This window comes from Macaca thibetana, chromosome 5 (genome assembly GCF_024542745.1).
Source record: "Macaca thibetana thibetana isolate TM-01 chromosome 5, ASM2454274v1, whole genome shotgun sequence".
NCBI lineage: Eukaryota > Metazoa > Chordata > Mammalia > Primates > Cercopithecidae > Macaca > Macaca thibetana.
In genome coordinates this window covers 87,090,838-87,107,728 of record NC_065582.1, presented here as the reverse complement: position 1 = coordinate 87,107,728, position 16,891 = coordinate 87,090,838, and the positions used below count along the sequence as shown (strand labels likewise).

At 34.7% G+C, this 16,891-nt stretch overlaps 1 protein-coding gene across 3 annotated transcripts in view; it reads left to right on the top strand.

Annotated features, from left to right (window-relative positions):
* Positions 1–16,891, top strand: part of BANK1 (B cell scaffold protein with ankyrin repeats 1) — a 315,067-nt gene that overhangs the window by 24,293 nt on the left and 273,883 nt on the right. For all 3 annotated transcript variants that reach the window (XM_050791915.1, XM_050791913.1, XM_050791914.1), the window contains exon 2: positions 14,566–14,964. In XM_050791915.1, the coding sequence (XP_050647872.1) occupies positions 14,566–14,964 (399 nt within the window). The remainder of the gene's footprint in view (positions 1–14,565; positions 14,965–16,891) is intronic.

Sequence of the window (16,891 nt, the reverse complement as noted above, 5' to 3'; positions counted from 1 at the left end):
TAAGTAGAAACTACTGCTAATTTATCACAAAATAAAAGTGTAAGTATTACACCTGGGATTTTTAAACATATGTCGTTTTGAGGTCTGAGTACTATAATCTGCATTTATTATTGGTTAAAATGTCAATTATTTCTTTAAGAAATAACTTTAATTTTTAAATTACACCAACATTTACTAAGTAATTGAAAGAAGATTCTATTTTCAAATCAGAGATGTACTGAAATTATTATTGATAGATGTAAAAGACATGGATCAAGTTCTGACTTTATACATTTTTAGGGTTAAAAAAAGATATTTAAAAATTATTGGAGTTTAAAATATATTTTAAATGTTTTAAATACTCTGTTAAGGAGTTGCTACCAGAGCTCTAGACATGTTTTTTTAAATCAAATTTTATGATTTTTACTAATTTTTGTCACACTTTTTTTTATAGTCAAGAATATTAAGGTATAATCTACATAAATAAAATTTACTTTTAAAAGTGTACTTCTGAAGGATTTTTAGAAATTTATATACTTTACAGACCATTACAAGTATTTAAATTTAGTCCTTTAGCACAATAATAATGTCTCTGTTCCATGCATTCAAAATATCTACCCTAACTACCCTAACTTTTATGTAATTATATGTTTTTCCTTGAAATGAACTTTATGTGTTTGTGGAAAGTGCTTTGCCACAAGACAAAGAATTTCCAAGATGAGTTTTCCTACAACATATAAAACCTACAAAACTTTGATCCTATTGCAGCCTCATTTGTATCTCTAAAAGTTTTCAATGGGCATTTGTTGATCACTGATGTGGTCAAAGGCTTGTTATGCAGGTATAATTACTCACAAAGGAAAACTGAGAAACATGAATTCAAGTCTAATTTTCCTTTGTGTGTAACAAAAGACATAGGCTCATGTTTCCTAGCTATTTTTTCTTGTTTAGTAATTTAGTTTGTATATTTAATTCCAAAATGAAATGAATATATCCTTTCCCATTTCTTCTTATTTTGTTCAATGTAGATTCATCCATAGCTCAAGCCATCTATTCTCTAAATCAAAGTGGACTCTCAAATATATTACATGAACTTACATCAACTGGAAGAATTTCCTTTCACCATGAGTGGGGCTGTAATGTAGAAATGGATGTAATATTCACTTTGGACTGCTGCTGGCATATTTTTCAGAATGATCTGGAAACTAACGCCATGCTTCTTCTTCTTTTTTTTTTTTTTTCTCGGTTAACAGGTTTAGTCATTCCTCATGAGGCTACAGATTTATGTTGAGGGAGGAGTGGTAAAGTGGTAAGATTTGGTGTCATAGAAGCTTAAGCTACAGGCTCATGGCATTTACTTCTCCCATCCAGAATTGCCTGAGTCTGGTTTTATATATATCATACTCATTTTCAAATAGAATATTATTTCTCACAACCAAATTATAATTTGGTAGATCATATAACACCCAGTTTATGAATGGTCAGTTAGACTACATAAACACTTGGTATCATATAAGCAGACATTATTCTCAATTAGGATCCAATAATAACTCACAAGTTAATTTTCAAATAGAAAGGAGTCATTGGAAGAATAAGGAATGGTATTCCTCCAAAATCTCAGGGGTATGTGTTGTGGATCTCCTATTGAGAGTTGCCAGAAACTTAATAAAGCTTTGTTATAAAGCTCAAAGGACAGTGTAGTGTGCACTGCAGCCTGACTGTATAGTAGAGCCCTTTTTTGCTCCTACTTAAAACTGGTATTGTTGCTGGCTACCTGGTAAATGGGCCCAAATATGTTTGTTTCCTTCAAAATGCAAAGAGGCCCATCAAAAGGTGAGATTCAATAATTTATATACCCAAAGGAGTGTCAATTATTCTATTATAAAGACACATGCATATTTTATGTTCATTGCAGCACTGTTCACAATAGTAAATTTATGAAATAAACCCAAATGCCCATCAATGATAGACTGGATAAAGAAAATGATAGACTGGATAAAGAAAATTCCATATACACCATGGAATTCTGTGCAGCCATAAAAAGTAATGAGATTATGTGCTTTGCAGGGATGTGAATGGCACTGAAGGCCATCATCCTTAGCAAACTAATGCATGAACAGAAAACCAAATACCGAATGTTCTCACTTATAAGTGGGAGCTAAATGATGAGAAAACATGGACACATAGAGGGGAACAACACACACCAGGCCTGTTGGAGGGTGAGGGGTGGGAGGAGGGAGAGGATCAGGAAGAATAACTGATGAATGCTGGGTGATTAATACCTGGGTGATTGGATGATCTATGCAGCAAACCACCATGGCACACATTTACCTGTGTAACAAAGCTGCACATCCTGCACACATACCCCTGAACTTAAAAGTTGGAAATAAAAAAAATTGTCTTTCAGTATATAGGGCTATCCTGATACGCCTTAAAGGAAGCTTGTCCAACCTGACCAGGATGGCTTTGAATGTAGCCCAACACAGATTCGTAAACTTTCCTAAAACATTATGAGATCTTTTTTCTTGCAATTTTTTTTAGCTCATCAGCTGTCATTAGTGTTAATGTATTTTATGTGTGGCCCAAGACAATTCTTCTTCCAGTGTGGCCCAGGAAAGCCAAAAGATTGGACACCCCTGCTACACCAATGGCTGTCTAGAAGGATTGATGACATTTTAGGTTCCTGAACTTCAACATGGTTTATCCTTCACACTCTGACACAAATGTATCATATTATGACAACTAGAACATTTGCTCTTTTGCTATGAGCAAGTTTATTTCATCAATTTTATATTTTACATATAAAATTATATACTGTATGGCATATATATATGGTCAGTATTTATACAGATGTTATTATGACATGGGGCATAGCCTTGAGGTAAGTCAGTGAAAGGTTGCTGCTGTTTCTACCAAGTGACTGCCAACTGATTATTATCTTTATTCATTGCAATTATAAAGAAAATGACTTGATAAATATCTGTTTATAGTTTACATAGGCTAGTTGATTTGCTGCAGTGAATATATCATCTGTGGAATAGCAGTTAATATCAATACTTGGTTATGTTTATGAAAATCAGCAGTTATTTTACAAGACCCTTTGGCTTTTGTACTGGCAAACTAGAGAGTAAAGCAGAGTTGTGAAGAAATAACCACCATTGTATCTTCATCTCCCAAGTCTTTGTTGGTGGCAATAATCTGTAATTCCTTCAGGAATGTAGTACAATAGTCCCCCTTCTCTGTGGTTTTGCTTCCTGTGGTTTTAGTTATCCATGGTCAACCATGGTCCAAAAATAGTAACATATTTTGAAAGGAAGATAAAGAGAAACCACATTCACATAACTTTTACTATAATATACTGTTACAGTTCTATTTTTTAAATAATTTTTGTTGCTATGCTCTTACCATGCCTAATTTATAAATTAAATTTTATCATAGACATACATGTATAGCAAAAAAGCTTAGTATATATAGAGTTCTATGCTATCTGTAGTTTTGGGATCCGCTGGGGGTCTTGGAAGGTATTCTCCATGGATCAAGAAAGATTACTGTATTTTTGGGTTTTTTTTTTAGTTTACTGTGAGGATGGGATTTGACAGTTTCAGATACATGTATTTTGCGTTTCCTACCATAATAGTCCTCATTCTCTGTTAGGATTCTGACATTTGCTATATATACGCATTTTCACCAAACATTTCTGGCTTAAAAAACACCCACAGGGATACCTCTGTGGTACTCACATGGGCCCATTGGAATCATTATCATATACTCAAGGCAAAATGTCATTTACTATTACACCTGACTTCTATAAATTCCCAAAAAATGCCATGGTGGTATTTTCAGTCTTTGGGAATTTTTTATCAGTTAAGACCAGTAACTAATAATTGCTAGAAGATATTCCTGAGCATTCTGAGTATTATTTTTTCCCTAGTACACGTGCCTTCAGGTCACTCTGACGAAGGCTTGGAGGAAGATTTATGATATCCATGTTTAGCATCATAGAAAATCCCTTTTTCAGAGGGACCTGAGTTCCCTTCAGTCAAAGTCATCTAAGTCTATAAACTAGGGAGCAGTCTGTGAATTTCCATTATAGCAACTTAAGTACGTTTTTGCACCCCAAATGAGAATTGTTTTGTTTATAAAGATGATATAGAACCTTCATAGGCTATATATTTTAGGTTTACATTACATTTGTAATCTGTATTACAAATATGTACACTATATATTTCATTCCTAAGGACCGTCAGATGAATTAGATACCACCAGAATACCTGCAGTGAAAAACACTTTTATTATTTATATTGTCTCTAATGATTGAGTGTTACCATTTGTTCTCTACCAACTCAGACTTCATTATTCTCCATTGACATCAAAAGTTCAGTTCAAAGGTCTAAACCTAATCATTGTGTCTATGCTACAGAAGACAGACATCACAGCACTTTTCATGAATATATTTCTTAATGCTAGCAAAGGGAACATCAGAACACTCTAGAGTAGAGGTCAGCAAATGATAGTCAGTAGACGAAATCCAGCTGGTGTCCTGTTTGTGTATCACCTGTGAGCTAAGAATGGTTTTTACACGTTTAAAGTTATAGAAAAGAAGAGGAGAAGGATAAGGAGGAGAAGAAGGAAAAGGAGATTCCAAGTGTGCCGCAAAGGCTAAAGTATTTACTATCTAGCCGTTTACAGAAAGTTTGTCTACTGACCCCTCCTCTATGTCACAGCAGGGAAATTCTGGCATTGCAGCCTCATTGACTGTAGGCCACCATGGAATCCAAGTTTTAATTAACCATTCTAATAGGCTGTTAATACTACCACAGGTACTTGAGATAATACATTAAATCCTGGATGCTGTTAAAATACAACCATATTGATACATTCAGTCAGATCCAATCTTCTGATTCATCTTTCTCAGTCTAATAACCCTTAAAATTCATTCCGTACATACTTTCCAAACTCATGCTGATACATATTGGCAATATCCACGAACAATTTCTGAATATTAAATCGTTTTTTTGTGGAATTTTCTCCCCTTCCCTTTTTGTGGGCTATAACTCTAGTTACTGATTCAAGAGGCAAGCAGTGAGGGATGTTGGCGTCTGTACTAGGAAAAGTTGACATTACTTGTAAGGCAATTGTCTCAAGTGAAGTTTTAAAAAATGTTCTTTTTTTTAACTTTTATTTTAGGTTAGAGGCTACATATGATGGTTTGTTACATAGGTAAACTCATGTCACGGGGGTCTGTTGTACAGATTATTTCATCACGCAGAAATTAAGCCCAGTACCCAATAATTACCTTTTCTGCTCCTCTCCCTCCTCCACCCTCCACCTTCAAGCATACCCCAGTGACTGTTGTTTCCTTTTTTGTGTTCATAAATTCTTATCATTTAGCTCCCACTTATAAGTGAGAACATGTGGTATTTGGTTTTCTGTTCCTGCATTAGTTTGCTGAGAATAATAGCCTCCAGCTTCATTCACGTTCCCACAAGACATTATCTCATTCTTTTTATGGTTGCATGGTATTCTATGGTGTATATGTACCACATTCTCTTTATCCAATCCGTCATTGATGGGCACTTAAGTTGACTCCATCTCTTTGCTATTGTGAATTGTGCTGCAGTGAACATTCATGTGCATGTGTCTTTATGGTAAAGTGACTTACATTCCTCTGGGTGGGTCAAATGGTATTTCTGTCTTTAGGTCTTTGAGGAATTGCCATACTGCATTCTACAATGGTTGAACTAATTTACACTCCCACCAACAGTGCATAAGTTTTCCATTTTCTCCATAACCTCACCAGCATCTGTTATTTTTTGGCTTTTTATTAATAGCCCTTCTAACTGACATGAGATGGTATCTCATTGGGCTTTTGATTTGCATTTCTCTAATGATCAGTGATATTGAGCTTTTTTTCATGTGATTGTTGGCCACATGTATGCCTTCTTTTGGAAAGTGTCTGTTCATGTCCTTTGCCCACTTTTTAATGGGGTTGTTTGCTTTTTTCTCTTGGAAATGTGTTTAAGTTCCTTATAGGTGCTCGATATTTGACCTTTGTCAGATGCGTAGTTGGCAAAATTTTTCTCCCATTCTGTAGGTTGTCTGTTCACTGTTGATACTTTCTTTTGCTATTCAGAAGCTCTTGTTTAATTAGATTCCATTTGTCAATTTTCACTTTTATTGCGATTGCTTTTGCTGTCTTTGTCATGAAGTCTTTGCCCATTTCTATGTCTAGGATGGAATTGCCTAGGTTGTCTTCCAGGGTTTTTTTTTTAGCTTTGGGTTTTACATTTAAGTCTTTAATCCATCATGAGCTGACTTTTGTATATGGTATATGTCTGGTTTGGGGTTTTTTGTTTGTTTGTTTGTTTGCTTGATTTTTTGAATTGAGGAGGGATAGTGAAGCATTCAAACTAACAGCAAAAATTTACTACACTAATGAGATAAGGGAAAGGAAGATGGTTATTGGAATTGCATGAAAACTGGATCCATGAAAAAAAAGTCATAGAAAAATGGCCACACAAGAAAGCAGCCACTGTCCAAACTAAAATGGAGGAGTGGGTGGAAGGCCAATAAAAAACCCTATTATTCTTTCTTCTCATCTGATATTCTGATGGTGCTTTCAATCAAGGTAGGCATGGAAGCCTGGATGATGTAATCCATAAGGGCCAGCCTCCAGGAAAGAAATCAGTCTGGGGGAATCATAGAAAATAATAAGATTCTGAGGAGATCATTCTTGATGTTGAATTGGAGAAATGAGAAGCACTTGGCAAGGCGTGGTGGCTCATGCCTGTAATCCCAGCACTTTGGGAGGCCTAGGTGGGTTGTTCACTTGAGCCCAGAAGTTCGAGACCAGTCTGATCAACATGGTGAAACCTTGTCTCCACCATTAAAAAAATACAAAAAAATTTAACCTGGCATGATGGTGAATAGGTCCCAGCTACTCAGGAGGCTGAGGTGGGAGGATCGCTTGAGCCTGGGAGGTGGAAGTTGCAGTGAGCCCCAAGATCATGCCACTGCACTCCAGCCTTAGTGAGACCTCGTCAACAACAACAACAACAACAACAACAACAACAACAACAAAAAGGCACTTAAGAGACTGTATGAGATAGTAATGTTACCATATTTCACTGATTCTAACAATTTATTTTATTATTCAAATTCTCTAAAGTTACCATATTTTATTGATTCTGACAATTTGTTATTCAAATGCTCTAAAGTTAAAATTTATCTTTAAATTTGTGGTACATTATAGTTTTTGATCACAGCATTCTCTTCTTAAAGAAACAAAATAATGGGTGGTCTTATGGTCAGTGCTGTCTTGGAATGAATACTTTTTTTTTTTTTTTTTTTTTTTTTTTGAGACAGAGTCCCTCTCTGTCGCCCAGGCTGGAGTGTAGTGGCGCAATCTCCCCTCACTTCAAGCTCTGCCTCCCAGGTTCATGTCATTCTCCTGCCTCAGCCTCCTGAGTAGATGGGACTACAGGCGCCCGCCACCACGCCCCGCTAATTTTTTGTATTTTTAGTAGAGGCGGGGTTTCACCATGTTAGCCAGGCTGGTCTCAATCTCCTGACCTCGTGATCTGCCCGCCTTGGCCTCCCAAAGTTCTGGGATTACAGACATGAGCCACCGCATCTGGCCACCACATTTTCTTTATCCAGTCTATCATTGATGGTATTTAGGTTGATTCCATGTCTTTGCTATTATAAATTGTGCTGTGGGGAACATTTATGTGCATGTGTCTTTATGGTTGTGTTTGTACTCTGTTGTTAGTTTCTTTTGTGGTGCAGAAGCTGTTTAGTTTAATTAGACCCTATTTGTCATTTTTTTGTATTTGCTGCAATTGCTTCCTAAAAGCCATTTCTAACACAGTAACTTTCCCAAATCGTCACTCACATTTTCTCTTCTTTTAATACAAATTATCAAAAGGTGCAAGATGTTCTCAACCATGATATCTATATCTTGATAAAAAATATATTTTCAAAAAATTTTCTTTTAATTCCCATTCCAATGTATATAAATAATATAGACAATATAGAAACTTAGGAAATAATCACTTATTTTATGCATATATATATATTTACCTTTGTAAACCTTATTATTGTGGTTTTTGGGAAACTTTTGAGTATGGCCTTCCTGCTTTCAGATGTAGACAGTCTTACTGGTAAGATCTAATATTTCCTGACTTCTATTGTCCTTGCCATGTGATAAGCACATTGTATGATTTTTTTCAGTTAGTACTTTCAACAACCCTATTAGGTACTTGTGTTTTATTCAATTTTATGAATGGCCCAACTAGATATAAAAAGTGATTAGAGATGGGATTAGAACATTTTCAGTTTATATATCCAGGGTTAGGAAGACTTCACAAAATAATACTGTAACAATTAGTGCCATGCTTTTTTATATAGAAAAAAAACCCCTTCCATGGTTGCTGTATGAGACATAAAAGTATCTGTTTGCATCTTAGAAGAAGAAAGTGGAAAATTCTGAATTTGCATAAAATTTTTTGCTGGTTGTTCTTCACCATAGCTGAAAAGCATGATCTTAAAATTATGTATTAGTACCTTCCTGCATTTGAAAGAAAGAACTAAGTTCAATAATGTAAGTGTATAGAAGAAGACTCCTGTAGAAGATTTGGAAAAATGGACTTGAGTACAGGTATTTGATGATGAGCCCATGAAGCTCTAGTGAGAGAATGGAGAAAGATAAGAAACGGAGAAAAGACAATGTGTGTATTAATAAGCAGAATAACACAGTGAGGAGTTACAATTCAATACCATGGGGACTTTCTGATTACTGTGTAAAACAAACCTCAGAATTGCCCCATTGCAGGTTGGATAAGCTGAGTTATTTACACATTTACTGATCCTCACTGCCTGAGGTTGTCCCCCTATTTTTGGTGCACTAAATCCCTGGAACTAATGAGCTGCTGGGCAGGTGCACAAACTGAGGAAGTACTCTTAGCAGCAGAGAAAGTCCTCAGGCAGTAAAGCAGAGGTCAGAAGTGGTCAATATGCTTAATAACTGACCACTAAGCAGTAGCTGGTGGTCCAGGAAGATATGAGATGTGCATTCACAGCGCCCACTACACAGATTTATGCAGATTATACAGGAAACGCTTCATATGTGAATGTCCCACTATGAATAAGTGGAATTAGCCACTTTCCCAGAGGAGAAATATTAGTTATGGTGTGTTTCACTACATTCAAACCTTTGAAAAATCCCCAGTTTTGTTCCCATGTTGTACTAGAAATAACAGTACAAAGTTGGAATGTAAACTCAATTGAGTTATACTTACTGTGTAATTTAAGTAATGATATATGTTGTGTGTGTGATTATATTAAGATTAATGTTCTTGTTGTTACTGCTGAATCCATTATGGCTGAAACTCATTTTTGTTTTTGTAATTTTCTGCTTTCTTTTATTCTGCCGTTTGGTTACCAGTTAGAAAAATGTAATATTGAAAGGATGCATTATGCAATCTTTTTCCATTATGCACAATCAAAACATGGGTATGAGATTGGCTCTTATTCAAAAAGAAGAAAATCTGCCATTTGAAGCTGTGCATATGGAATAAGAAGAATTTTAATATATGTTTAGTCTCATTCTTTTGGTAATATGTAATGTAACCTGGTTTTGGTGGAAAAGCAATTATTGATATAAATTATTGATAAATATTTCTTTCAAGTTTGAACATTTGTTATAGAATATTTAAGATAAATAAATAAGGCATTATTGAATCTGAAAGAATATGGTAAATTTATAAAAATTAATATGGCTGTATTTTGTTCCTACTGAACCATTATATAATGCTGTCACTTTATGATGCAAGACTGTAAGATGTACATTTAAAATAATTTATTTGCAGATCTTGATTCCATCTTCAATAGTATTGTCTTTTTATTATGATGAAGCTTTCCAGGAATGGAAATTATATATTTCTATGTTTCAAGTTTATCATCTATTGTTTCATTGCAAAGCCTATAAAAGTTGACCAATCTTAATGACAGTAACCCTCCTTAAATGGGGAGAATTACTTAGGGTTGATTTAATTCAAGTGTATAAAATGAAGTACAGTGCAAGGCCACTGGGCTACATTTGAGAATTTATAAAGAACTATTTTGGGGTCTGTGGGCCTAGATATTATTCAGGTACAAACTTTTTTTTCTAGAAAAAGGGAAAGAAAACCATGGCTTATTAAAAGAGTTTTTATTAACTTTTATATTTCAACACAACTTAGTTTCGCATGAAAAGAAAGAAAGTCAGCATAAAGATCAACAACTATCTTTGTGGCTCTGATAAATAACTTAAGCCCTCTGAGCCTCAATGAGAACATCAGTAAAATAAGACTAACAGGACCAACTCCGTGCAGTTCAGTGAGGATTAAATGAGGTTATACATGTCAACTGCTTAGCAACATGCCTGGTACATAGAAAGCCTCAGTGAATAATAATTGAGAAAACCAAAGATTGAAATACTGAAATGACTTCATCTGTAGAGAAGAAAGGAATGATATTTGATGTCCAATGAGGATATTGAGAAAATATACGTCAAATAAAAAGGCTCAATTTTCAACATAAGTAAAAATGCATCTAGAGTATTGAGAAAGACTACCTGTGCCATTTTCTTGGGCTTTGAAAGACAGGTTTTGATTGTTTCTAGTTTTGATTTCATATAGCTGTCTGCCAATTGTGATACCCAGCCAAATAACATGAGAGTATTAATTCTTTACGTTAACATATACTCATAGCTCATTCTACAATTTTCTTGATTTAAATTATAGAGTCAAAAAGTCAATTCTGTAAATTCTTCATAGATTACTCTACTCTTGGAGTGCATGATATGTTCTGTTTCCTCTTTCTCCTTGGTAGGAAACCAGACTCCCAGTAAGCCTTCACATACTGTGCATAGTTAAGAATACCCCACAGGCTGCTTGATACTGACTAATCTAACTCATATCCCTGCAAATAATCTACCGTAATCTTTTAAATAATATTATTGTGCCCTTTGCTGTTAGAAGTTAAAAGTATAGGGGATAGGGCAGGGCAGACTGCCCGCATTGGAGTCCTGATTCTAATACCACTTCAGTTTTCCCATCTGTAAAATGAGGATAACATTAATACTTAACTTAGTAGTGTAATTGTGAGAATTAAATGAAACAGCATATGTGAAACACATAGAGACCTAATTTATTTTAAGTGCTTGATAATTTTAATTATTATTAATTTTATTTATACTCCTATTATTTTTATAACTGTAGAACAACTTATTCTGGCTATATGCAATATGAAGAAAACCCTCCTTCTACCATTCCTCAAACATAAAAATACTGAATTATGGCATATTATTCCTGTTAAACTGTTTATTTATTTAGCATGCAGGCTGGGTGAGATACTACACTACTACACACAGAATTACAGAACTATATTGATGATTCATATACAACTTACACGTGATTCCCATATGTTTTCTGTCAGATTTTTTCTCACTTGCATACATAAATATGTAAAAAAATTGTTGAATATCTGTTCAAGAAATTGTGCTTGGCATTGTGTAGGAATTGGATTGCAAAATAGCTTTATTTATCTGCCCTCAGAGATAATATTTATATCATGAGAAAAGACAGAAATACATAAACTCAATAATTTAATAAAATACAAAAGATCTCAGAATCATTATGGTTTTCATTGCCACATCAGTGGTATAGAAAATACATGCTCTGTTTTCAGAGGAAGAAGATGACAAGAGTTTGGTGTTTCATTCTTTGTACTCATGATAATACTGTAAAAACTGATATTTAAAAATGATTGTATTTTGTAAAATAAGGTTATTATAAAAATATAAGCAATATGGAAGAGTGAAGAAAAAGAAAGTCATGTATCTCTCAAAGTCCTCTCTCTCTTAAACAATTGTTGCTAATGATAGAATTATTTTAGGTAAATAGTCATGGAGGTACTATTTTATTAAAAATGAGATTAGACTTTACATGCTATCTTTAAATATAAAGTTAATTTAAAGTAAAACTAATGATATATTAATTTTAAGAAAAATTTCTTTGAGTGCTTTTTAGATTATTTATTATTGTCTAGGGAAAAATGATGATACAGAAATATTGAATGAAGTCATTATTTTAAATTAATGTTTCAAATTTAGGCAGTGTTAAAGGATTACATTCTATTGAAGATGAGGTATGTTTTACTTTCTCCTCTCCAAATGCTCAGTTTTTCCTGCTGTGTAATCACTTTTATTTCATGAAGTTAACATGTGCATTTTGTAGTGCAATCATAATGCCCTCAGCATTTAGTTGTTGTTCTATATGTACATGTATTCAACTCACCCTATTCTTTTTCCAAACTTGCTTTCATTTCCTTTTACTTTACTTTAGTTCTGCTATTTTTTGGCTGGATTTTCCTCTATTATTTAAATTTCGATTACAGTTACACTTTCATGTAAAACAATGATAAAACATAGTGAAAATAGACAGTGCTTTACTTTCCCTTTCCCCAAATACCATTCCACCCTTCTAAGAACCTTAAAAGCCATAATTTTTTCAAAGTTTCTTTTTTTATTCTTTTGCATATTTCAAAAAGATACATTTATATTACGATTTCTTGATTTACTAATTTTAGCTATTATCTATTGTCTTCCTGTAGATAAAAAAAATAAGATAGATATTTTTATACTTTTGTTTGTCTTACTCTTCCCTTATTCTCCATAATATTTAAATCTCAACTTGTCATTAATTAGTTTTTACATTATTATAACTATAAACACATGCACACTATTGATCCAAATAGTCTATAATTATCCTGCTTACTTTTGTAAATTTTGGGGCTTTTTTCTGGAGTTAATATTTACTTCATTTTTTTGTTTTTTGTGCAAAATATTGAAATGTACCTCTCTTTAATTCTTTTTGTAAATGCCCTATAAGACCTGTCAAACCTCCATTATTAGCATATTTTCTCTAATTTTTCAAATACATGTGATAATGTTACAAATGCTTTACTTATTTCCTATAGCTTTCCCTCCCCAAGTCATCTAGCTTTTACAGGTTTATTGCAGTATAACTTATATCTAAGATATGTAGATGAGTGAATTTACATATATATATGTTACATGTATGTATATCTCCATAAATCTCTACCACCTAGATCAAAATATAGACCATATCCAGAACTCCAGCAGGCTCTCTCATGCCTACTTTAATTTGTTAATTCTGCCCTAAAATATTCGGATCTGTATCACCGTGAATCAAGTTTTCTGCTTTGGAACTTTATATAAATACAATTATGCAATATATACCCTTTCTTATTTCACTCAATGTTATGTCTCTAGATTCATCCATGTTGCATGTGGCATTGTTACATTCTTTTTCATTGTTATGCAATATTTTATAGTATGAATATACTGTAAAAATTAGTTTTATAAAAATTTTCCTATAATTCATCTGGAAATTGCTCTGAAGATATCAACACCAACCTCACATTTTTCTTATTGTGGTGACTTGGTTTTCCTTCCTGGATATGTGAAGAAATTTTATAATTATCATTAAGTCAAGGACAATGTAATCAAGATTTCTTTTCTTTTCTTTTCTTTTCTTTTCTTTTCTTTTCTTTTTTCTTTTTTCTTTTTTCTTTTTTTTTTTTTTTTTTTTTTGAGACAGAGTCTAGCTCTGTTGCCTAGGCTGGAGTGCAGTGTCACGATCTCCGCTCACTGCAAGCTCCACCTCCCGGGTTCAAGCCATTCTCCTGTCTCAGCCTCCCAAGTAGTTGGGACTACAGGTGCCCACCACCACGCTCGGATAATTTTTTGTCTTTTTAGTAGAGAAGGGGTTTCACTGTGTTAGCCAGGATAGTCTCGATATCCTGACCTCGTGATCCGCCCGCCTCAGCCTCCCAAAATGCTGGGATTACAGTTGTGAGCCACCGCGCCCAGCAAGATCTGTTTTCTTTAACAGTTTTAGTTGGAGCCTGATTGTTTCACACTGATCCATAAAACTGGCTCCTTTATCTTTCTTATTACAAGGATTTTCTAAATTATTAAAAATTATATGTTTTGCAACATTTTAATGTGTATATTATTCTCTTCTACTTCAGGTTTTTGGATCATCCTTATACTGAATCTTTTCTGTTTTTAACTCTCAACTAAATGTATCGTATTTTCTACAGTTGTGTTAGCCTTGTTCTCCTCCTTTATTTATTTATTTTTTTGAATTACTATGAAAATATCAAGCTTTTCTTTTGGGCCAGAAGTTAAAATATTATCTATAACATTATCTATGTCTAATCTACTCATTTCTTTTTCTAATTTATTTATTATCTGGGTAATGGTATTGTTTTGACTCTCAACTTCTTTTCTTATTTATTATACTTTTTCTTATCATTCTTTTTAAAATTTAAATCAACTTATCTTTGAATTCTAGTTTTCTTTAATCTATGGTTTTTTAATACTATGAAGGACTTTCATATAGTTTTTCTCTGGTATCAGCAACTTAATATATTGCCTAGTAAGCATATTAAAATTTTTGAAAAATAATAACCTGCTGATAGCATTGCAAATATAAGAAAATATTTTTTCTTTTTCAGGAAATACAAAAGACATCATAATGATATATGAAGAGGATGCTGAGGAATGGGCTCTGTACTTGACAGAAGTATTTTTACATGTTGTGCAAAGGGAAGCGATCCTGTTATATCGCTTGGAGAATTTCTCTTTTCGGCATTTGGAGTTGCTGAACTTAACCTCTTACAAATGTAAACTTTTGATATTATCAAATAGCCTGCTTAAAGACCTAACTCCAAAGAAATGTCAGTTTCTGGAAAAGATACTTCATTCACCAGAAAGTGTAGTTACTTTGCTTTGTGGAGTGATGAGTTCACATCAGCTTTATGAATTATTAAATATCTCTCAAAGCAGATGGGAGATCTCAACTGAGCAGGAACCTGAAGACTACATCTCTGTAATCCAGAGTATCATATTCAAAGGTAATGTTGCCAAATCTTTGTTTAATTTTTTTTGGTTTTTGTAGTTAAAGAATTGCAAGTTTTTTAGAACCAATAACTGATGTTATGATAAAAATAAGAAAAATGAGAGCTGCTTTTATTCAACAGTATATTGTACTGTCCACAAAATAGATTAAGGTTCTTAATTTTTAGCTCCATTCCAATCAAGGCTTATTCGTTGTTCTAAAAATGCTTATAAATATATTCTTCAGGGCAGCCTGGATGAGACCATGGCAGAACAAGTATGGTATGCTCAGCCATATGACAGTTTGGTTCTGGAAACTGGTTTCTTATATAACTGGTGAGGCATGAGTTAATATACTGTAGTAGTGTTACCAGTCAGTAACAGTTCAAGGTTTGAAGGTCTGGGTTACAATTACAGAGCTTTTAAAATTTTAAGCTTGTAACCTTTAGATAAAATACAAGGTCCCATTAATTAATTAATTACGTTTCCATGTAATAATCAAAATGCTGCAACTTACTAATGTTAAAGCTTTTCCCTTCCATAGTTTTATTCTGCTTGGTGTGAAAGGAGTGCTGTGGTCAGCTGCTTCCCTGGGTTTCTTAGTCTGTACTTTGCTCTCAACTCCCAGTCTTCCAACTATGGTTTCATGGCTTAAAGGGAAGGAGTGAAGCTATTATTTTATCTTGGCAACATCAGATTAAAAGTTGCCTCTTTTTCTTGGAGTAAATTTCTGAGTTTTTGGAAATCCCTTATTCGCTGGGAATGTCTCTCCTGCAGTTTCTTAATGAGTCAAATATTCTCTCTTCTCTAAGATCATAGCTGTGGTTATCTAACGCATGTAGATTCTTACTGTCGAGTTCTATGGCTCATTCATATGTCTCTCATGATGAAAATGGCACTGAGATATCTCCTGGCTGGGTGTTTCTCCTACCTTGTCCACATCTATCTGACGATAAACCTTCTTTTATCTCCATTTATCTTTTTCCGGACAAACTCTGGGCATATAAGCCATTCCCAGAGTTGCTATCACCATCCTGCCCTCAGAGCAGCAGTACAGCAACAGTCTCTTGCGTTTAGTAATTTCCAAACCTGGATCCAGCACAAGTGTTGGGAATTCTGGAAATCCAGGGAACCTATATCAACCCCAAATGGTTCGCTAGAAGCTCTTCTCTCTACACTTCTCACTATGCTTCTTTCCTGGTGGAAAACAACTTTCTTCTCCCTGTGTCGCCCAGGCTGGAGTGCAGTGGCTGGATCTCGGCTCACTGCAAGCTCCGTCTCCTGGGTTTATGCCATTCTCCTGCCTCAGCCTCCGGAGCAGCTGGGACTACAGGCATCCGCCACCTGATCCGGCTAGTTTTTTGTTTGTTTGTTTGTTTTGTATTGTTTAGTTTGTTTGTTTGTTTTGTATTTCACCTTGTTAGCCAGGATGGTCTCGATCTCCTGACATCATGATCCGCCTGTCTCGGCCTCCCAAAGTGCTGGGATTACAGGCTTGAGCCACCGCGCCCAGCCTGTTTTGTTTTGTTTTGAGACAGAGTCTCACTCTATCACCCAGGCTGGAGTGCAGTGGCATGAACTTGGCTCATGGCAACCTCCGCCTCCCAGGCTAAAGCAATTCTTGTGCCTCAGCCTCTGGAGCAGCTGGTATTACAGACATGCACCATCATGCCTGGCTAATTTTTGTACTTTTAATGGAAACGGGGTTTTACCATGTTGGCCAGGCTGGTCTCGATAACCTCAAGTGATCAGACCACTTTGGCCTCCCAAAGTGCTGGGATTACAGGCGTGAGCCACCACACCCGGCCCAAATCCAATAGTTTTTAAAAGCATTGTCTTAGTTGTCTATTGTTGCACAGCAAGTTTCTCTAACTTTTGGCAACTTAATAAATAATGGTTATATCAGTTTCTATGATTTAGGAATCTAGGAGAGGTTTAGCTGGG